The 24,251-nt window shown below is 40.4% G+C and overlaps 1 protein-coding gene across 1 annotated transcript in view; it reads left to right on the top strand.

Annotated features, from left to right (window-relative positions):
- atad2b (ATPase family AAA domain containing 2B) overlaps positions 1–23,411 on the top strand; it is a 129,139-nt gene extending 105,728 nt beyond the window's left edge. The window contains exons 27-28 of the mRNA XM_049590101.1: positions 2,275–2,403; positions 18,245–23,411. Coding sequence (XP_049446058.1) covers positions 2,275–2,403; positions 18,245–18,286 — 171 coding nt within the window. The 3' untranslated portion in view covers positions 18,287–23,411. The remainder of the gene's footprint in view (positions 1–2,274; positions 2,404–18,244) is intronic.
- Positions 23,412–24,251: the final 840 nt, after the last annotated feature.

The raw sequence follows: 24,251 nt of genomic DNA, 5'->3' as shown, positions 1-24,251 counted from the left end.
GACTTTTCGCACATGCACATTACGGTTCCAGTCACTAGGCACGCCGACCGTCACAACAACAATGCCGAGCTCTGTTTGTGCTGCTCACCCCGTTGATTTGAAGTGAAGTGTAGATCTGTTACTGTAGCAACTCCACCTCGTTGTCCATCCAGACGAAGTTATCTGTGCTTCTTTGTTTTGGTTTGTAATCACCGCGTTGTAGAGGAAGGCGCTTCAGCGCAGGCGCGTGGTGTCATGCCGTGGTGTTGCTTTGCAAATTTACACTGCCACGCATTGGCCTGGCGTGCATACTACAGCGTTTCCAGTAGATTTTGCGGCTCCATGTGAACGGAGATCATTTCAGTAATGTTGTCATATAAACGCAGAAGTTTTTTAAAACACAAAGGACAGATTTTTCCATTTTTAGAGAAACTGTTATCGTCTAAACAGGGCCTAAGTGTGTAATGAGATAAAATATCTCAGCCATCATATTGACAATAATTTATCTGATGATAAAGATATCCACAGACAGTGTCGCAAGTTGTATGGGCAAGGTAATATGCTTGCTCACAAATTCAGCATATGTTCAGTAAATGTAAAGATTGACCATTTTAGAGCATTTTGTACCCCGCTCTATACTTGTGGTGCTCCTTTAGGAAGAGCAACATGCAAAGACAGCCTTTAAATATGGCATGAGACTGCTTCTTCAGCTTCCATGATGGTGCAGTGCTAGCCAGATGTCAGTGTGCCTACCTGCTCTGCCTTAATACGAAATCTTATGTATCGATATATGCAGGCTCTCTGTCTCAGAAAATTGTATCATCCAGGCCTTGGCCAATCCTGAGCTGAGCTGAGACAGGTTTTCAACAAGACTGTGGGGCCACTGGCTCTCCAGCTTGTTTGTGGATGCACTTTATTGAATTTTGTCTTTGTACATGAACTTGCATAATGTAGCGTCTTGTCTGTTTGAACATAGACTGTTGTCTGTTTTTATGTGGTATGCTATGGAATTTTCTTTGTGTTCTTAATAATGTTATTATTATTATTATTATTATTATTATTATTAGATGTGAAAATATGCTGGCCCTTTACATGCTGAAATTAAAGTTAAATTAAATGGAGTCTAATGTTGTCAGCTCTCTGCTCTTCATCCCTCTCACTCAATACTTGACTGATTTCAAAAATTGTTGTTTACATTGGCCACACAAAAAACAAAAACGTGAAAATGGGGTCTAGATTGAAAAATACCAACATTTAATAACATTTTAGGAACCAAATACACATAAACATGACATTGTGGACCGTAATGTTTCCATGTGTTTGCAGTCACATTTTAATGAATAATTTTAAGAGTTGAGAGCTTTGGGAAAACAGTTCAACAGTCATGGTGGATCCCAAGGGCAGCTCATGTTTGAATTTCAATTTTTCGCAAATCCATTAGAGGTGTTTGTGCTGAAAAGTAGAAACATCTCAGCAAAGTGAGGTTTTGCTCTCAAGGTCATATTTTTGGTCATCAATTAAATGTGTTTTAGGATTAAGTTTCTACTGAAGTATTTGCTGACGTGAAGCCGTCATCTGTGGTTTTAATCAAGACAACTGTTCTGTCATTCAAACAGAAATCATAGTTAGATGGAGTACAGTGATTAATACAATGCTAACCTTTTTGCCACTGTAATTTTTCTTTTGCTCACCGTAATTATCTCTCAGACGTTTGCTGATGAGAGGCTTTGACAAACATCCACGTCTTATTAATCTTGACATTGCCTTGGTTTTATGTGTTTAACACATGGTCACTGTCGCTCACACGCGCCATCATTTCATTTCTGTTGAGGTTTCTCTGTTTGCCTTGTGTCAGTGATGGTAGCGTTAATTATTGTGCCTTTGCTGTCTCAGCCCATGCATTCTGATGAGCCCCGTGTTTAAACAGACACACATACACACACACACTCAGACTTTGGCTTGGGTAAAATCTGAGAAACAGGTCAATTAAAAGGGCCTTTGACTGTCCAGAATGTTTTAATTAAAGTAGCAGTGAAATGTAAACTTGGTTCTAATTATGATTAGCCTTAATTAGCTGTCACTCTGATCTTAATTGCTTTTGAATAGAGCTGACCTCCAAATGCTTCATCTCCATGCACCAACATCAGCGTTTAGCTTGTGTGTCCAGTTATTCAGCGCTGTTTACCCATCTGACTCAGTGTTATTTCTCCATACTCTTGTTTGTGCATATTTGAAATAATGTATACTTTATGTACAGATACTTAATTTGTATTTGTTTGTGTGTTGACCCCTCAGGCTCTCCTGGACATGGTGGTGATGAAGAGTGAGGGCTACAGCGTGGAGCAGCTGGAGAGACTGTACTCCCGTCTCAGCCAGTGTATCTACCAGCACCGCAGAGAGTACGACAAGACCCAGCTACTGGAGGTCAGAAACACACATTCTCCTTTTAATAAGTCGGGCTTGTGTCCACAGAACTTTTTTTTTTACAGCAGAAAAGTGGTGGCAGGGAGCTGGGGAGAGCTACTTAGAAAAAGTGCTGGCGGTGCTTTTTTTTAATGACATGCTGTGTGTGGGTTTTGTTTCTATACCAATATCTTGACACTAACATTAGCCAGGTAACTAACATTACATTAACGGAGCCGGAAACATCCAGTGTCCGCTGACCAATCTGCTCCCAAAAAATAAGCTTTTCTGTCTTTGTTGTGACAACAGAAAGTAGCCTAGCTAAAGAAGCACCAGCGCCTTTCAGAAAAGTTCAGAGATTTTCAACTTAAAGTGCTCGGAGCAGCTGCACAAAAAAGGCAGAACGCTCTGAAAAAAAGATGCTGGATACAGCGCTTTTTCTCCAGGCAGCTGCATGGGGCAACATAAGCCCACTCCTGTCCCAGCTGGTCCAGCCATGGGATCCAGATTTCTTCCTAATCATCAGTTCAAGGTCCACACAGTTTAATACATTCAGCATCGTACTTGCGTTTGGCCATGTTGTCAAGCTAGTTTGCTGTTTGACAACACGGAACAACGGAAATTTGCTGTACGTCAAAATAAATTGTGTTTTCTAGAAACTTTACAAGTTTGTGAGTCACTTGTGGTCCATTCAGAATGGACCCGCAACCCAGTTTTGGACCACGACCCACCAGCTGGGAACCACTGAGAACAATTGAAAAAAGGCGCCAGTGCTGAGCAAAAAATGCTATGTGGACGCAGGCCCTTTGTTAATCAAGAAATAATCAGCAGATTACTTTATATAGAAAAGAAGATTAGTTGAGACCCTGGGCCTCGTGCAGCAGCGTTCTCTTAAATTTTCTCTTATATTGTCTCCAAATTTTCTGTTAAGAGAAAAACTAGGAGAAGTCAACTCCAGATGCACCAAACATTCTTAACCATCCAAATATGATTTTACCCAGGTGTGCATAGTGATGAATCCCACTTGATTATACTTAAGACATGAGCATAGGTAACGCCCCCTAATCACTCCACAAGGGCAGGTGTTATACCGTGTGCAAAGACCTGGGCACATGCCCAATAATTGGGGAGAAGAACTTCTTCAGCACTGCAATCAACTTACTGTTAAATAAATTAAAACAAAGTTAATATATGAATTTCCAGGATGTCAGTACTGGTGTTAGAGTAAAATCAAAAACCCAGCAATGACAAATTATTTGTGACGCTGTAAGTGCTGTCGTCAGCAGTGATGGAGCACATATTCAGATCTTTTACTTAAGTAAAAGTACTAATACATGAAAAATTACTTCAGTGGTTATCTAAATAATTGCCAGTTCATTTTCCAATCAACCGTTTAGTCATTTCAGCTGCACTTGTATATTTTCATATAGTTTGTGTGCGTAAATCTTAATTTATAAAGTAACGTGACTAAAATTACCAAATAATTGTAGTGGAGAAAAATGGACAATATTTCCCTCTGCAGTGTAGTGGAGTAGAAGTAAAATGTGGTATGAGGCTAAAATACTCTTGTAATGTAAAAGTACCTCAAATTTGTACTTTTGCACAGTACTTGAGTAAATGTACGTGTTTACTGGTCAGTAAATTACAATAACTGGGATCAATGGACTACGTGTAGTGGTATTTCTTTAGCCCTGAAATTTAAAAATCCAGTCAGTGCAGAGTTTTTCTCTTATTTTGGTAAGAGTGCTGTCACCCACTCATAGAATTTTCTTTTACCTGAGACGAGCAAAAATAAGAAAACACTGGTGAATTTCTGAAACCACTGGGTGCTAACAAAATAAGAACAAATTATGGATGAGAACAAAACATGTTGCCCATTGTTACATGATTCCCACCTCTCATCTTTCCACCACACAGTGGTTTCCCCATCTTGTTGCCAGCCAACCAGCAAAGAGATTCAGTTAGCCTCAAAGGCAGGGGTGTTCATTTAAAATTCAAAGAGGTCCAGTTGCTAAAATTTCTTCCCAGCAAAAGTCTGAACCTCATAATGTCTAAATTGCATCCCATAGCCTATCCCTACATGTATCAAATAAAGTAAACAGCATGCATTTCCATATCATTTCATTTAAGTTAGTTCTGTATGGTAAACAAACTGAATTTATATATATATCGCTTCAAAGCTCCATTCACACACTGGTGCTTGAGGCTACCATCCAATGTCACCTGCTCATCAGATAAACATTCACACACAGTTTGTGGTTCAGTATCATGGTCAAGGACACTTTAACATGTAGACTGCAGGGGCCAGGGATCGAACCGCAGACCTTCAGACTGGTAGACTGCTGATTTACCTTTTGAGCCATAGTGAACCTGAGGCCTACGTTTCATGAAAAAGTAAAAGGAAACAAGACTGAATGTTCTGAATAAAATACATAATAGTGCCTCTTTCAGAAAAAAGTACGGAGCTTTGAGCAACCTGATATTTTTTCTACTTTCTTTGCTGGAGTTAGAGAGAAATGGGCCTGTGACTGCCTGCCAGCAGTTTGAATCTTAGCTTGAAGTGAGTTAGTGCTATTATCACGCACATGTTTAGGTGTTAATGTTTATAGCAGAGAGAGCTGACTCTCAGCTGTTCGTTGATGCATACGTGGTCAACGTGCACAGTGCTTCTTTGGTTAGAGCAGGGAAATGAGTCTGAGACACGGGCTCTATCCACACCACTGTGATCTTTTTGATTGGCTCATTTTAGTGGAGCTCTTGCTGTTTTAACTTGATTAGCTGCACCAGCGGTCTTTAACAGTGACCTTTGGGGACTCACACACAAAAAAGCAATGCTCTGTTACTAGATTATTATTTATTTTAGATTAGTTTAGTGAATTTCAGAAGGGACAGTGCAAATTAATCAACACACATCGTGTAAAATTGCCAGAATTAGACAAAAGGCTACTTTTCATCTGTAGTCCCTCGGCCAAGATGTTACACAAGGCTACCCAAAATACAACAAAGCACAAAATAAAAAAATAAAACTAAAAAAAAGACACAAAAAAGAAAACAGGGCATACAGTTTAAAGACTTCTTTAAACACATCAACAAGAAATTGTTCTAACATGATTTTGTAGTGCTATATCGAAGGCAACTGGACTTGCTTGCGTTTCTTGAAGACGTTTCGCCTTATGAGCTCTTATGCTGTGTCTCAAATCGTGTACTTCTATTAGTACGCTTCCATGTAGTATACTATGTGTACTATGTACTTACTGGCGTAGTGCGGGAATTTCGACAGAGTAGTGTTGTCTCAAACCAAACACGGCTGTTGTGCACTCACCGGAAATGATGTCCGCAGCTGTTAGCTAGTTGGCAAACTAGCATTAGCATTCGTGTTATCGTTTGCGGTACCAAATCATTACAGACTGCTAAATTAACCCAATAAACATACTGCTGGCTTATACCCGACAACAGTATAGTGGTGCTTAGTGCAAAAAACACATGTATATTTGTACAATGTAGCGACGTTCACGATCGCACAGTCCTCATGGTCCCTCCCCTTCCGCTACGTAGCCAAGATGGCAACCATTGAGGGCGAGAAGTGTCCATAGTTCCACACTCAACTTCTTGACCATTTTGAGTGCACCATCTGGATACTCATAGTGCACTGCATTTTTCCAAACTTCTCAGTGTGCTATGGACACTTCTCGCCTTCAGTGGTTGCCATCTTGGCTGCGTAGCGGAAGGGGAGGGACTATGACCTGGATGAATCTTCACCGACATGATTTTGTAGTCACAAGAACCTAATGATCATCAAATGTGCGATTCAGTGCTGAAACCTGAGGCAAAGTTGATGCAATATAAAAGGTGATAAAATTTTTAAAAGCACTAGAGGCAGTAGTGAAATAAAATTAGATTAGTATTTATTCTTATAAAATATCAGAAATTGGTCACTGGTCTGTGTAGAACGGTTACAAAGTACGTTAACACTGTAGGTCTCTGCCCAGATCTGATTTTTTTGTTGTGGTTTTATATTATGCTTTTTAAATCGTGGAAGAAAGATCCCTTGAGCGTTCTATCATTTTTTCCTTTTCAGCTGTGGTGGTCCAAGGGCAGAGGGATGTCGTACACTGTAAAGCCCTCTGAGGCAAATTGTGATTTGTTATATTGGGCTTTATATATAAAAACTGAACTGAATTAAATTAAATGTGGCCAATATCAGATTCCATTGTGAACTGGTCATGGTCCTGAACTGACCCTGCACGCACCAAAGAACAATAACAAAGATGTCACATGCCCTCGCTGTCGTACAGATGTAAACATGGAGGGTGGTGATGTCAGAGTTTAAGGTTTAAGTTGATGTGCAGTTGAGTGTGAGCCGGCAAATTTGTGAGCATTGGATGTGGATGAGGAGAGAAAAAAACTGTTTTTTATTTATGGTTGCTTTTTGTGGAGCAATGGCTGCTGCTCCTGTACGGAGGTGTGTGGATGCACAGTCGGAGCCAGGAGTGTTGAAATCGTTATGGGAAAAATTTGAGGATGTTGAGAGCTAATTTTAACCACATCTGTGTCATGTGTGTATTCACAGAGTGAGTCAGGCACAGAATTGTGACGACTGTCAATCTAGTGTGACGTTAAAGTCACATTTATTCTGATATGACTGTTCAGACTGAGGCCACACTGCAAAAAAAATATCATGCCTGTATCTGATTAAGGATGATACATGAAAGTGGCCAAAAGCAGAATTAAAAAGATCAGATTTCATCTTATTTGTGCTGATCACACCGTTAGGAAAAACAAATCTGAGGCACATATGAGCAAAAAATCTGGTTTTGGCCGCTCTCACCTGCAGGCTGAATTGAAGAGTTTGTGAACGTGGCAAATTCACTTGAGTGAATGTGAGACTCTGTTGTGGCTGTCTAACAAGGAACATCTGTTGTGTGCAACACAAAAGATGTGACATTAGTAGTTCTGCGAGGTGTTATTGAGGCAAAATGGCCAGGAGAAGAAACCTGAGGATAAATATGTATTTTCTGACTTTCTTTTATTTTGTGCTGCAGATTTGACATTGTGTGAGCAGAATAACTCAGTCCAAGTCGCTCTTTTCATGATGCATAGTCACATGTTGTGATTTTGACAGCGATGTTCCAAACAACTGGTAGCATTTATTGAACTCATAACATTCCAGACATGATGGAAAAATGGATGGGGGCAAATAATATCTGAGAAGAAGTGATTCATGCCAAATGTCTCTTTTGGGAGGTAAGATAAAGACACACACACACACACACACACACACACACACACACACACACATACACACACTGAGACAGGCGGAAACAGCGTCTGTACATGATAGGCATCATGACACAAACCACGGCGAGCTGTAGTTATTGGAGGATAGATATCCACCACGGAAGTGCAGCAGAGCAGTAATGGTATAAATCAATATCTGGGTTGAAATTAGGGATTAACTTTTGTATCAGTGTTCTTTTTGCTTCAGAATAGGATCTAATGAGTACAGTGGGGACTCTGAGTATGTGAGAATAATGTTGAAGATTTGGTTCGGTGTGTGTGTTCGAGACTTATAGAGATAAGTGAGTCCAGGAGCCATAATTTAAAACAATTCATGAGGGAACCTTATTTTCCACACAATGCTTTTTTGGTTGAGGTTAAATGTATTTACATTGTAAAGGAATACTTCTCACTACCAAGAACCAGTTGTATATGAGAGACTCACCCCATGTTGTTTTGAATTCATGAAGAAAATTTTGTTTTTCTCATGCCTGTTGTGAACAAAGAATCCAAAAACTTTTGAGAACATTTTTGAGTAATTTAAGTCATAGGCAACCTAGTCTGAGTGGGTGGAAGTTCTCTGCATAGATCAGCCTTTCACTGGGTGGAACGAGCCACCCGCTGAAGTCCCGCCCTACCACCTCCGGTTGTGTAGCAGTTTTCAACACGTCCTTTACTAACTTTTGCGGTGTTTGAACTTGCGGTGATGTAGCCATTTTTCTGCCGTGGTTGGCGTTTCACATTTAAACAGCTCCCAAACACAAAAATGTCCCCTGGGATCTATATATATAAATCAACAGGTGATTTCCTTCTTTTAGTAAAATCCTAAATGATTGTTTTTTTCCACCACAACTATCACACATTCACACATAGGTAGTTTTTGGTCGAGCTGTGAGTGTCACATAGGTTTACATTACTAAAGGTTTATGACAAAATCACTTAGTGACACCGACTCCCGTGTGCAAACGGCGAGGAAGGAGAGGGCGAGACCCTGTGCTGCTGCCAGAAGAGTCTGAGAAGTCCGGGACTGTTCATAAAACATACAGGACGCCACAGTTTATTCCACACTGCTGAAGCTGCTCCTCTTTTTGGAACCACCGCAGAGTCGGTAATAATTTTGCTTTCAGCCATGCTTGTTGTTGCTGTGGATAACAGTATGATCTCAATATGCCAACAAGCCACATTAAAAACTGTACCAATATTACCATGAACAAGATGATAGATAGATAGAAAGATGCTGCTCAGCTTAAACATTCACACGGATGGAGCAGCCATCAGGAGCAATTTAGGGTTCAGTATCTTGCCCAAGGATACTTTGATCAACTGATTAGTGGACGACCCGCTCTACCTCTGAGTGACAGTCGTCCTCAAAACATCTGTTAACAAACTTTCATACAACTCTTGTAGTATAATCCAAGTCTCATTTATCCAGTCGTGTGTTGTTTGGTGTTTTAAAGGGTTAGTTCAGATTCACTGAATTCACACAATAGCACAAACTAACCAACTGATCGAGGCAGTGGCAAACCAGCAGTGTTCAGTGCTCCCGTGTTTAGCAAGGTAAAATAACTGTTTTTGTCAATGAAGTCTGGCTCTGAAGAGAGCATAGGTAAATTTCACTTTCAGTTCAGTTCCCTGTTGGAAACACTGGATAAATGAGACCTGGAATAAAATGCAAGACTTGTTTGAGAGTTTGCAAATAGATGTTTTAGTTTTGCTGTTGTTATGTCTTCAATTCACCAAGAACTTTTGCAGTTTTTGTACTCTTCTTACATCGTGGAGAGATGGGAGAAAACATAAGATAAGAAAGTCAATTTGATATTTGTTAACTTGCATAACAAAGCTTGTATAACAGTGAATATAGATGTGCTTGCCCTGTTTTGATAGTGATTTAAAAAAGAAAAAAGAAGACAGATTTCCTACATCTGTAACATAATAGCAAATATTGTAGAGGTCATAAAATGTAAAATAGAAACAAAAGCTTAAGTGTTATTGCAGCCCTCTGAGTGTGTGAAGTGTTTTCTTCATTCAGTCTCAGCCTACAGTCTACAGATAGAACAAACAGTATATTTCTTGCATACTGTGAGTAAGTGTCAACAAACAGACCCTTAATATAAGGTCATGTTTTTTTCTTTCACATTTTCATTTTTTAATCTCTCTTGACAATGTTCCATACAGAAAAAGCTGCTGTATTTTTTCCCAGAATCCCATCTGGTCATCTGCTGCTGCTGTAAGGATGTCAGCGCAGACAGCGGGCCAGGAGTGGCAGTGTCCTGGTGCTGGTAGCCAGAACTGGCTGTCAGGATGTCAGAGAGAGGAAGCGGGAGAGGGAGGGAGAGGGAGAGAGCAGTCAGCCAGGTGGTGCCGCCTGTCGACAGGCTGGCTGGTGGAGGAGGGGAGGGTGCGTGTCTGGGTTCATCTCATACTGCCAGCCTAAATTGGTGTTTCCAGAGCAGAAATGTCAGCTCGTTTGGCACGTGTTTTGTTTGCCTGTGTTTCTAACACACATCTCGACTCACACAGCAGGTCATCTCCTTGTTCCTCCCCAGGGAATGCAAAAACATGTGCACATACACACTCATATACCGGGCTCATACTCAGTATGGCGGCTGAAGCCATTCCCACTTAATGTTGCAGCACAGGGTGTTTGTGTCTACACTGCAGAGACGAGTGAAATGGAGCGCGTCCATACATTTGTCTTCTTTACTCTCGCCCCGTCCTCCTCAGGGTATGGCTTGTCTCGGTCTTCCAGAAGAGCTGACCTTTCAGCAGATGGAGTGGACTTCACCCTGCTTCCAGTTAAAGCCAGAGGGACCATCTCTGCCCTGTACACAATAACGCACCAGCTATGTTCCTATCTACAAATTGGCGTCCATATTGCCCTCGGCTGAGTATTACAATTTGCCCGTACTTCAGACAGCAATTTAAGACTTTGTAGGAGCCTGTGACCTTTAACCTGAATCTGTGCGGTGCCAGAGCTGTACATGCCACCAGTCGAGTTGGCTGAACATCCTAAGGGTTGGTTATTTCTCTGCTTAGTTGTGTGTTAATTGCTGAAGACCGTGCCCTGCAGGTCATTTCATACGTATATACCATTTTTGATTCACTAGATCATTAGTGCTGCAGCTAACGATTAGTTCTATCGTTGAGTATTCTGTTACTAATTCTGCAAATTAGTTTCTTGATTTACCGGCTGACTGTTTGAACTATAAAATGTCAGAAAATGGTGGAAAGTGTCGATCAGTGTTTCCCAAAGCCCGAGATGACATTCTCAAATGTCTTGTCTTGTTCAGCACCCAAAGACAGACACTTAACTGTCATAGATGAGTAAGGAAACCAAACGTTGTTTACATTTAAGATGCTGGAATCAGACAGTTTTTACTTTCTGGCTGGTCTACTCTGCAGCATTCAAGGCCAGCCCTGTACATGCAAAAGTCTATGAGTGGGTGATGAAGTTACACCACTGGTCGGAGTAAGTTTTTGTGTTTCTGCATTGGCCGCCGCTCCTTTAAAATGATTAAGCACAGCCATACCTGTATTACTGTATTCCTAATTTTCTGTTACCAGTGTGGCATGATAGCATTGTGGAATTAGCAAACTAGTTAGCTAACTAGCCAGCAGCTACATGAGTAAACTATAACAACTTAATGCCTCATCAACACACTCTTGTCACAGCAGAGGAAAGCACATTGCTATCATCAAATTGGAGACAAATTGTTTGTCTCATTTTCTGTTACCACTGTAACGTTGGCATAGGAGCATGTTGGAGTTAGCAAGCTAGCTAGCTAACTAGCCAGCCACGGTGGAAATGGCAGTTTTGGACAGAGGAAAGAGAGGATCACCCCATCAGTTCGTTTGAGGTACAGCCATGTCTATATGACACAAGTCTTACATTTATTTAAACATTATTGACTATAACGTGTTACAGTGTCAGAACTGGTGCTGCCGCCATAATGACAAGAGAATGGAAATAAGACACTGATTGAAATTGAAGGGAATACAGCATGTTAAAATGTCAGAACATGTGCTGCCATAATGACAAAATTTCTATTTGTAAAACATCCTATCGCTGCTAATTACCAAACAGTTGTTGTGGGTGGAACTTGGCTTCGATAGTGGCCGATGGCTGTGCTGCTTCCACCAGTTGGACTGGAACTGAAGTGAGGAAGGTTATGTTGAATGATCAGTGGGTACAGCTCCAGAGAAAGCAGGTTCTTCATTTTAGGATGCATTTACAAAAATTATTTGGGTTGAACTGTACCAATGACAGTGGAAGGCTGTGGCTGAGTGTTTGCCCCCACTTTTTTGTTTCAAATTAAAAGCCCTCTAGTGCAGTGGTTACCAACTGGTGGGTCAGTCCAAAACTGTGTCGCAGGTCCGTTCTGGATAGACCGCAAGTGACTCACAAACATGTCAAATTTGTAAAAAACACTGAATAACAGACAGCTACTTAACAGAGACAGCAAACTAGCTGGATGATGTGTCAAAACGCAGGTATGATGCTGAATATTTTTAACTGTGTGGACCTTGAACTAATTAATAAGGACAAATCTGGATCCCATGACTGGACCAGTTGGGAACCACTGGGCTGTAAGGTGTAATTTCGACATTATGAGGATCATTTTATACACAGTCAAGCCATAAAATGGGTTTTGAGTGGGTCTTGTTTCTTAAAAAAATAACACAAACACAAAATCATCAGTTACTGGATTAGTTGGTGATTAATGCAGTGAACTAAGGGATTAATCATTTTAACTCTATTGTTTATCAAAGGCAACATCAGGGGCAGTGTCTGTTGCAAAATGGTCACTAAAACGCAATGATATTCCAGGTCCGTTTAATTATTTGATTGTGTGGTGTTCTTATTTCTACAGATAGGCAATAAAGTCTAGATGATGTGACTTTATGACACACTTTATGATCATTTAACACAACCCCATTAGGAGCATGTGTACTCTTTGAATCACTCATGGTAAACATCTGACTTTGATGTCAGATCTTTTGAGTCAGTCTCTCAAGACTTTTTGTACCAGTGTTGTCTTCATATGAAGACACAATCATCAGGCAGGGAAATCCATTGATAGTAGCCTCTGTAGAACAGAATCCAGCCCAGGCTTTCATCATTGTGAATCTCTTGTCAGTAGCTTGGAAAAAAAAACACCTTAATCCAGACACAAAACACAAGATTGTTCTCTTTCAACTTTCAGCTTTTCTTTTGTGGAAAAATGTACAATGTTGTTTTTGCTCTCCTAACCTACGAGCACACACCCGCAGAGAACCCTGTTCTCCCAGGGGCTGTAGAAAATTTGATGTGGGAAGTGGAGGAAATCGGTAACTGAGGTGGAAGTAGATAAGGCAGGTTAAGAGAAGGCAGGTGCATCAAAGTAATTCACACCTTTTTCACAAATTGATGACATTTCGACAACAGTGTGATGCTGGATTTTTGTTTTAATGCACAGCATGATGGCCTCATTGGGAATTTAAACTCCTAAAACTACAATTCAACCAAGTTGTACTTACCGAGCAATGCAGGAATTAAACTTGGTCGACTTCCACTCATGCTAGAGAGAAGTGCCGGCCTAACTTTGGCTTAATCTCATTATAACCCTAACCTCTACCATTTAACCCTGAACGCTTTGTTTTGCACGTTCATGTCCAGAAACTTTATCCCCACCCCTCGCAGCTGCCATCTTTCTCAGCTCAGCTGCCTGTTCCACCAGCAGAGACTGACCTGGGTTGGTACATGCTGTGCACACTGTGGGTGAAGTGAATAACATAGGACAATGCACTCTGCCACATCACAATAACTGCTCAGGAATGACCTGAGGAATGGGACAAAGAGCTCAAGGCGTCGACCTGGCCTCCAAACACCCCAGATCCCAATCTGATCAAATATTTGGTACTCCAGAGGTAACCCCGATCCACGGTGGGTCCTCCTAGGACTGGACTTGGCTCTGACATGTCAAGGCTTGGACTCAGGACCTCTGGAGGGTGTCCTTTGGTGTCTGACACCAGGGCGTTAACATCAGATCTTTTGAGTCCTGTGGGTTGTGAGGTGGGGTACAAGCATGTCCCAAAGATTGAGATTTGAGATTTGGGGAATTTGGAAGTCAGGTCGACATGTTGAGCTCTTTGTCATGTTCCTCAGGTCATGGTGTGGCGCGTTGTCCTGCTAGGGGGCTGCTGTTACTGGGGAGTGCCGTAGCCATGAGGGGGGGACCTGGTTTGCACTGGTGTTTAGGTGGGTGGAGCGTGTCAGGTGGCATCCACATGAATATCAGAACGCGAGGTTTCCCAGAAAAACATTGCACTGTAACAAGATGATCAATCACTTCACCTGTCGGTGGTTTTAATGTTTTTGCTGATCAGTGTATACCACTGTGATGATATCACTATTGCCATAGTTATGTCTGCATATTGAAATGCCATCAATGGCTACTGATGACTTATCAGGGTCTTGAAGGGTTGTCCCATTTCATAGCAGAAGATTTAAACCACTTCCCTTTGAAACTCTGTTCAGAAAGGCAAAGGAGCACTCGAAAACGGGAGGTGGGGTAAAAACTGGAAATGGGATTTGTTACAGAGTAAGGTTAGTGAGACAAAGGGAAGGGGCTGCAGAGACGAGTTACATTGTTTGCTGTGCTTTTGGGATGACAAGGTGATAGGCCTTGAGGCAGAAAGACTCGAGATCACACAGGTGCAAGGCATCAAGGCGGCAGAGAGCTTATTTGTGTGTTGGTGGTGTGTGGGAGTGCGCTGCGACACGACAACAGACAGGTGTTAAAAGCATAGACGTGTCTGAACAGGAGCTGTTTCTGATGAGCTGAAGCTTTCAGGGATTTTTTTTTTTAACTGGTGACTTTTTATTCAGTCACGTCAACTTATATTTCCATACCATGTCATTGGGTTCTTCAGCTCGTGTAAAGATATAATAAAGTGCTAAGTGCTTAATTTATGTGTTAATTGGAGTTGTAAGGGAAGATAAAATCACATGCAGTCAGAATAGCATCAGTCCTCTGACTTTTTAAATCTATTTTGAATAAATGGCAAGATATGTTGGGTATAGTTTTTTATTATATCTCGATTATCAAATCAACAGTTGGCCATAATTCACTCCAAGTTTTCATTAGCAGAGGACTTTTAACACCAGTTTAACTTTTTATGTTTGTGGGCATGAGAGAATTAAAAACCACTTCGAATATGAGAAGGTGGTTGTGAATTCAGTGTCATTTTACAGCCGACAAAAGTGTGCATGAACAAAACATGAAGGTTGACTTTTCAGTCAAGGGCATTTCTAAGAGGAATTTTTAAAAAAAAGGAGATAATAAATACAGCAACACAGAAATGACCTTTTTTTTACACAGCTCACTGAATCAGCTAAGCATTTTAAACTTGGTGATTGTTAGGGCTGTAACTGTTATTTTCTCGATTAACCTTTTGGTCTCTAAAATACTATTAAATAGTAAAAAATCAAAAACCATAATTTTCAACCGGACACATTCAGTTTGCTTGTTGGATCCAACTTAAAGTCTTAAACCCAAAGGTGTGCAACAAGAAAACATAAAAGAAAGAGTATTTGTCGATGTCCTTGTATGTCATGACTAAATTGTAATGTCAATCAATGTGAATGAAAAATATTGCCAACAAAAATAACGGCAACATTTCAGTTCATTTTGCCCTGTTGAGTGAAGATGAAACGAAACAGTACCCATTTTCCATCCATCCATCCATTCATTTTCTAACCGCTTATCCTCTCGAGGGTTGGGGGGGAGGGGGCTGGGGCCTGACCCTATCCCAGCTGACATTGGGTGAGAGGTGGGGTACACCGGCCATACTATCACAAGGCTGACATGTAGAGACAGACAACCATTCACACCTACGGACAATTTAGAGTCACCAATTAACTTGCATGTTTTTGGACTGTGGGAGGAAGCTGGAGCACCTGGAGAGAAAACCCACGCTCACACGGGGACAACATGCAAACTCCGCACAGAAGGGCTCCCCCACCCAGGATTGAACATGAACCCTCTTGCTGTGAGGCGACAGTGCTAACCACCATACCACCGTGCCGCCTTCAGTGAACATTGTTACTTTAAGTGTGTGCCATTGGCAGCTACCTTTGTGTCTACAGCTGCCTGTGGCGAAGAGCAGTGAAGAGTGCTCGCTCTGTGGCAAAGTCTAGGGACTAAAATGTTCCTAGAAGTACACTGCACACTGACTGACAAAACAAATGAACAAACATAAAAAAAAGACTGCTCAACTTGAAGCAAGGTCTCCAACTAATGATCTGAATCTCCGACTCTCAGGGGGCGGTCCTACTGCTATGTGTGCGCATCAAATTGGACCCCTTGACAAGCTTCTGCCAGGCTAAGACAGATGACAGTTTACACACTTATATAACCTATGATTTACTAAATTGGAGTTCTGTTGGGTGACACATGACGCCAAATTTAGTAGAAGACCTCAGTAATATAAAGTAGTGGTTAGCATTGTCGCCTCAAGGCAAGAGTTCCTGGTTCGAACCCAGCGTGGGGGAGCCCTTCTGTGCAGATTTTGCATGCTCTCCCTGTGTCAGAGTGGGTTTCCTCCTGGTATTTGGCTGTCTCTTACTTGTGAGTGGTTACGGAAAATGAATAAATTATTTTAATATCATATTTTTCTAATAAGAGTATGGTAAGTCAGTGACACATTCTCAGACTAGATGACTAAACATATAGTTGAAGGTATGCCTTCCTCTCAGGAGAAATATCTTTAAGCACAATCTATTGTAGTATCATGAAACTGTCTGATTAAATTATGATTGAATGAAACTGAAATTAAAAATGAGTTCCACTGGCTTAACCTTGACTAAAACTAAAATAAAAAAGACTTAAATGTGACTTAAAATGTTCAGTAAGCGACTAAACTTTAAACAAAATTTTGAATTCCTGTCAAAATGAACACTTAAGCCCTATTCGCACGGGATTATTATTACCTGGGGACGTCTGGTAATTTGTAAATTACCCCCCTCCCCCCCCCCCCCCCCAAAGTCTGTATTTTACTCGAATTTACTGACATTACCGCCCGGATATGATGACAGTATCACCAGGACAACATAATTTGTGCTTTCCAAAACCCTTATGCATCACTGTTAAAAGCTTATGTTGTAACAATGCTATTGTTAGGGTCCCGTTAGGTTTAGGCACAAAAACCACTTGGTTAGGTTTATGGAAAGCTTATGGTTTGTGTTAAAATGACCACTCTTAACGTGGTATGTGTTAGTCGTCATGGCAACAGTAAATAAAATGACAAAGCAGCAACGGGACTTCAGAACAGTGGGCAGTTGTTGTTGGGATAATGGGCCGTCAGGGCGTTTGTATTAAGCCTGTTGAAAGATAGAAAAATGTTCCTTCCCGCATGCTGCTACGCATGTCGTCCATCTCAATATCTTCTGAAATTTCGCTCTTCTGACGGATCTGAGCTTGCTGTTTCTGCGAATGGGTCTCCATACTGTGTACTGAGATGATGAGACTCCTGCATTTGCACCTAAAATGCTGTCAAAACTGTCATTCATAATTTTCACCGCAGCCTCCATAATTCAACCGGAAAAGAGGTAGAAAAAAGGCGCGCAATAAAAACAACAACTAAAATACCCCCCAATCACTGAGATGCAGAGTCACACGGGACTAGTATTATCACAGGATGTCTGTGTTTGGTGAAATATAGTCGGTCATTTGTGGTGGAATTTTTACTTTACAAATTACAGACATGGCACATTCGCACGGGATTAAGATCACAGACATCCTCCGCAATTATTACAAATTACCAGAGGTCCCCAGGTAATACTAATCCCGTGCGAATAGGACTTTACTCATATTTTCAGCGGATTTCTAAAATTCTTGATTTAAAAATGACAGAAATAATTGAAACATTTAATCAGTTGATCAACAAATAATCTCAGCCTCAGTGATCATTATATCTGGGCCCCACGTTTTTTGTCTCGGCTACAGAAAGACTTTAGAAAGTATCACAAATAGTTTCCAGTGATTGACATTCAAAACACTACAGCACTTTATATTTGAGTACCCGTTAGCTAAAGTAGCAGATTATATTGTCTGCTAATAGTTGATATAATGTTGGTGTGAGATGCAAAAGTTCTGTCCTGGAAAAGTTTACCTCCCTTCAGAAGAGTAAAGTTGCTTTTTACTGTAAAGTTTATCACTTTTGTTGCAGATGTTGAAATTGGTATCTTGTTGTGGCGTCTGTCGCAATGACTCAGCCATTCAGATGAGAGAACACGCGCAGTGTAACATCTTCAAGGCATTAATCATGGTCTATCGCAGGCTAATATCCATCTCTCTTCCTCCGGCTCTGTTCAGATTTAGTCAGTGTCAAACTCTGCTGTTTTCATGCTGAGAAAAATCGCCTGTCTCATTCCAGCACAGCTTTGCTTCATTTTACATCATTTATCATGGTGAAAGCTGTTGTTTGCTGTGGGAAATTTCCAAGTAATATTGAAATCCATGGCGCACAGATGCTTTATGCACACATCTGAGTTGTTGCAGTGCTGGTTGTGGCTAAGCAGCGTGTGTTTATGTGTGTGTTGCAGGAGATGGAGGAGAGAATCCAGCATTTTGATACATTCCTGTGAGACGGAGAGAAGACCTTATCAGGTAGATCCTGAACAGCCTGGGACCACAAAGACACACACAGACTGAGTGAGACAGAGAGTGGAGGAGCTTCTGAGTCCAGCCCTCAATAACACACACAGAAAATCCAGCACCCTCTTCTTGCTGGGTTGGGGACACAACGAGGACGACGTTGAGGACATTCAATGGTGCTATCGTCTCAGGAACCTGGCCAGATCCAGACCCATTCTACACAACCAAACTCCTGGAGGTGTGTCAGTCACACACGCACGCACACACACCGACGGTGACGGGCAACCCTGGTGCTACTCGGGTGCTATCCTAACTTTCATCCATGCTGCTCTTGGGATTACTTCTTAACTTGGATGACTAGCAAAACCAACAGATCGGGTGATGTCATATCGCAACCTGCAAGCCGCACATAGTACACACTCACACATGCCCTGAAACTTGGGTATGCAAGTTTATCTACACACCCAGAAAATGCACACACACACTCACCCAGATCACCACCAGCAGAAGTGTGAATGCAGAGTGCCGAGAGGAGATGAGGACAGATAATGTTCTGAATCACTGAACCACGTTGCTGAGCCCATCTTCCCCCCTCGAGTGGAATGCTTCGTCATAGGCCAGTTGTTACCACGCTATTATGCGGCTCATTTTTTCTGCCATTTAAGCTACTTGATTAATTCAATATCTGAGCCGCCGTCAAGGATACTCACCCAGAACAATAGTTTACAAAGAAGTTTTCAGTGTGAACACAAACTTGTCGAGGTTAGCACAGCAGGACTAGAACCGATTATGTCCTCTTCAACGCAGCAGTCATCGGGGGTGGAGAGCCCCCTCAGCGTTTGTCTCAGAGTTACTGGTGAACAAGCTTGTAGGTCAGCTGTACAACCACTCCGCTCATAGACCACCTCTGGCGTTCACAGTCTTAGCAGATTGTCATGTCCTAAGTAGTTTGTGTGGTAGCTGAACCCCCCTCCTCCTCACTGCATTCACAGTCTGAATGTTTTCCCTCCCGCTCAAGCTGTGCCCGCCAGTTGATTTTCCTAGCAACACCCCGGCTGAGGAACTGGAAGCAGTACAAATTGGAATGCGTCAAAGAGTTTGCACTGCCTAGTGTGTGCCTTATTTAAAACCTCACATGAAACTCTGATATATTTAGCAGGATTTTTTATTTACTACTTGTGACAATGAACAGGCTCCAAGTTGGGGGTGGGTCCTAACCACTGAGGTCACAGTGACCTTGAAGCAAAAATACATATATTTAAATGTTATTAGGTCGTTTTAAAACATATCTTGACTGAACATCTCCAACCTGGGCCAAAAAAAAAAATTTAAATCTGAGGAATACAAAAAGTATGGAAGCAGACAAGAGACAAAAATATTTTAACAGCAACTGAAAACTTTATATTGAAATTTTAACACTAACACTGAAATATTTTGCTTTGAAAACCAAGTGTCTGAATTTATCAGTTTTAGGGATATCAGTACTTAATCATTAATCGGTTTGTAGCTGAGAATATTTTTGACTGGTTGTGCATACTGCTCTGTAGATTAATGTTTTTATATTCTTCAGTTGACTGTATTGCGCACCACCCAGCTCTGGTGGAAGCTAACATTAGCTAACGGCACTGCTCATTAGGTGATTACTGCTTGTAACGCCATCCTGACCCAACAGCATTGCAGTGAAAACACTCCGCCAGGTTGCCACGGTGATTTTGAGCCGCAAACCTCCTCCAGCATTAATAACGACTGTTAGCTTTGTTAATACTGTTTGCAGTGTCGGCACGGTTAATGGTGCCAACATAGTTAACAGTCCTAAAGAGGTTTTGCCACTCAAAATGAACCCGCTTAGATTAGAGGGTGGCCACCATTTACTGCAGCAATGGCGTTGCAAGTGGTAATGGCTAAATGAGTGATGCTGCTAGCGAAGTCCCACATGACCCATTTCGTTTGTCCAGTTTAAAGTGGACAAGGCTAACATTAGCTAACAGGTGGACACTGGAGGGTGGGTGTTGGGCACTGTTTCAGCATGTTAATGCGTCAAGGTGGTAGTCTGTCAGTAAAGCAAACCAAAAATAAAATGAGAAGCGGGATATTTACAATACAAAACATTTAAATTTTACAACCTTTCAATATATAGTGCTCTGAGATGTGATGCTAAAGCTCAATGAGTAGATGGAGTGCTAGACTACAAGGAAAAGCCTTTTGTATTTCATATCATTTGTATTTATTTATTTATTTATTTTGCTTTGTTACTGGGTTTTTTGTACCATCTCTTTAAAAATGAAAACATGAATTTCTTGATTTGCAATTTCAAAAGCTGAATTTGAATTTATACTTTTATAGTGTTCTTAAATTAAGATCCAACAATTCAAGTTTCAGAAAAAAAAACCCCAATTCAAAACAAACAAAAATAACAATAATAATTATGATAAGGTCCCGGTTTCTCAATTTTGGAGTCAAGAAAATAAAAAATGTAAAAAAAAAAAAAAAGAAAGAAAGAATTTTTTTTTTTTTTTTTAAATTGAGAACGTTAAAAAAAATATATATTCAAATTAAGCTTTTCAAAATGCAAATCAAGAATTGTTATGTTTTGATTTTAAATACATGAATTTAAAAAAAAAAAAAAAAAAAATTGATCCCAAAATAGATTCATGTTGGTCAAATTTGAATGCTGAAATTCAGATCCAAAATTCAAGTCAAAAATCTGTATATTTTTTTAACTCTGAAAGTTGAATTTTTGGATCTGACCTCAAAAACATTGAAAACATATTTATTCAAATTAACCTTTTGTAATTGCAAATCAAGAAATTTTGTATTGTCATCTCAAAGAAGTGATGCAGGACATAAAAATTCAGATATATGGTTTTCAAATTAAAATATTTCAATGCTCTGAATTAAGTAGTGTTTAAATTTGAATGTAAAAAGACTGTTAAAGCTGTTAAAATACTTTTGTCTCTTAGTAGCTTCCATATAAAGTTTTTGATAACACTTACCTTCTGTGGCTGTGTCAGTGTCCGGCCAGATACATCTAAAGCACTTGAAATGTTTCGCTATTTAAATGTATTCATGCCCCGTTTAAACCCAGAGCTGTTTGGGAGGTCAGTCTCCACCTGAGCGGACAGCAGGTGTACGGAGAGGTTGACAACACCAGCTTTTCTTCAGTTTTCCATATGCAAAAAATAAATTAGGAGTCAAAACGATTTACCGTGCCAAGTGTTATCCCGCTCCCTAAAAAAAAAAGGTGCTGACACAATGGTGCCTGTTCACAGGAATTCTGCTTCAACTATGAAAATGTTCTATGAGATGGTCGTGACAACCTGCGTGTTATGTTTGTATTTGATAATTATTTTTTAACGTTTGTTTTTCTACAAGATGCTTTGCTTGAGTTGTTTTTGCATTGGTTGTGAATCCACAATGAACAAGGCCATTCTAGGCAGTGCCCGTCACTAAGGTGTATAAAGCATTACATGATTTATTTTTTTTTTGTCCTTTTACATATGTGTACCTACTTTATGGATTTATTTCATGTTTTTCTCGACATCAAACGAGAGAAGCTGGACTCTCACACAGTATGTTTTCTGACTGCAGTAAATGAAGGTATATTTGCTGAAGCTTTATAAGGTTTTCATGGCATTGTCGTGGGTTTGTTTGTTTTTTTTTTTTGTTTTTTTTTTGGAGATGCCATATTTTGAGCAGGTGTAGGCTGGAGAAGGCCCCTTCTTTCTCTCAAAGCACTCTTGTCCGATCCTCAAACCCCCCCGCCCTCGGTGCAACTCTGACCCCAGCTCACCTCTGCCTTTTTCTCGGATTCTAGGTGACACAAGCAAAGACCATATGCAAACTGGCAATGACAGGTTAGCACTTGGACTACTGCAGAGAGAAAAACCAACGCTACCTCAGCTTAATTTATTTTAATGCGAAAACTGTTTACTGGGTACAAAAACAGTATTTTTTTCCCTCCCCTCCGAAATACTGTTGCAACATCTACAGTACCATCAAAGGTACCAGATCAGTGAAACCACGGCTGCTGCAGTAATCCAAGAGTTGTTTAAATCTCTCCGATTGTTATGTATGTTTGCATTTGAGCCAGATGATGATTGCATACATTTTAAGCATATTTCATGGACTGTATATTTAATGCTTTAGTTTCAGGTTTTTTTCTTAATTTCTACTGTACCATGACTATGAGATTTCCTAGAACTGCTCCACTTTGATATTTTCACCCCCCCCCCATACCTTCGTAGAAGCTACAGAGAGCATTTTCTGCCTCTTTATACACATCCATCCTATTTTTTTTTCAAATTGAGCTTTTTTTGCAGTTTCATCTCATGATTCTGATTATTTATTATTAAACACGTTTTACACCTAATATTCAGTCAATTGTCTTTTTGTATGTTTGAAATTTAACGAATCGCGCGTCCGTTTTAACAATTTTTGCTGAATTGCGTAGCGTTTGTGTAGCAGGTTTATTTGGCGTGTGCGGGGGAATAAAGGGTTTACAGGTCTCTCAGGTTCAACACGCGACAACATGCCCTTTCAACTTTTTTATTTATTTGATTGTTCTGGTGTTTTCTTCGTTAAAAGTGGTTACAGACTGTGGCATACTGGAAGAGACTAACATTAGGACTGAAGTGATATTTAAAACGTAGTGTCTGTGTAGGTACATCCCAGGAAGACAAACAGGACCAGATTTAACCTTCTTCTAATGTTGTTCACTTTGTCTCCACTTTCTGCCAAAAGAGTTATTTTTTATGAATTTTAGAAACGCTTATGGAAATAAATATGGGTAGTTAAATGTCATACATTGTGATCTTCCTTTCTTATTATAAATTGTAGCCAGTTTGGACTAACAACCAATTTTTGTCTGGTAGTTGAGACTACTTAGTCCAGTATGCAGAAGGGAAAGGGTTTGTTCTATCCTCAATTGCTTTGTTCTTCCCTATTTTTTCACGGTTAATTTTAGTCGAGACTTTCCATAGCTTTGTCAGTTCTGTTCGTTTGTGTATTTAACACACCTGTTCGCAATTGTTACTTTAGTGTAAGTTATATTTGAAATGAAACATTTACTGTATTTCTCAAATAAAACTGCTGTGATATACTTGAATAAAAGGTGCAAACTGTATATTTCAAGTGTTGAATTTTCTTACTCTAAATTCATACAAATGGGAATTTAGACGCCAATTAATTGCATCTTCTTTCCAAAAAATCAAGGGGAATTTATATGCAAAAATGAACTTAACACTTTGTTAGGTAGTGAACAAGAAACTTAGCCGACCTTCATCGATTGAGCGCTTTTGTATGTAACTTTCAGGAAATCTTATTAATGACACCACTGGCCGTTAAGTTAGCAGCCAGCATCCTCTTGTGCAAGTGGCTAAAACAGTGACGTAACATAACGAGACCTGCATCTTGTTGATAAAATGCTGTCATAGCAGTCATATCAAGAATAATGTTCTTATCTGTGATGTTCATATGTGTCGTTTGGGCCATTGGGTCCATGATACAAACTAGTTTGCCATTTGCAGATTTTTGGCTAACGTGACAGAGCAACCAACGCAAGATCCATGCTGCGTAGCTACAGCTAGCTGTTGGCTGATTAACATTAGCTTAGGTTACAGATAGCTTGTTAGCCACCCTGCTTTGCTTTGCCCTTAGCTAGTAGAAAAGCAATCATTATGCACCTTTGCTTTGTACCGTTACGTTATTTATTGTTGGCTAAATCAACACTGTTTGTCATAGTAGCATTTTTCAAATTGCATACTTCTGTTTGTACACCTCAAAGTATGAAACTATGTGCACTTCGTACTTCTTGTGTTGTCCACGAATTTCAGTGGGGCAGTCGTTTGGCACTCACCAGACTTCCTTTTTCCTTTTTTAGTTGATGTTAGCCAACTCTGTATCTTAGCTAACGTTAGCTAGTGTTGCACACTGTTGGTGCTGTAGTGCTACTGAAAA

This window comes from Epinephelus fuscoguttatus, linkage group LG11 (genome assembly GCF_011397635.1).
Source record: "Epinephelus fuscoguttatus linkage group LG11, E.fuscoguttatus.final_Chr_v1".
In the NCBI taxonomy this organism is placed as follows: Eukaryota; Metazoa; Chordata; class Actinopteri; order Perciformes; family Serranidae; genus Epinephelus; species Epinephelus fuscoguttatus.
This window is presented reverse-complemented; position numbering and strand designations above follow the sequence as displayed.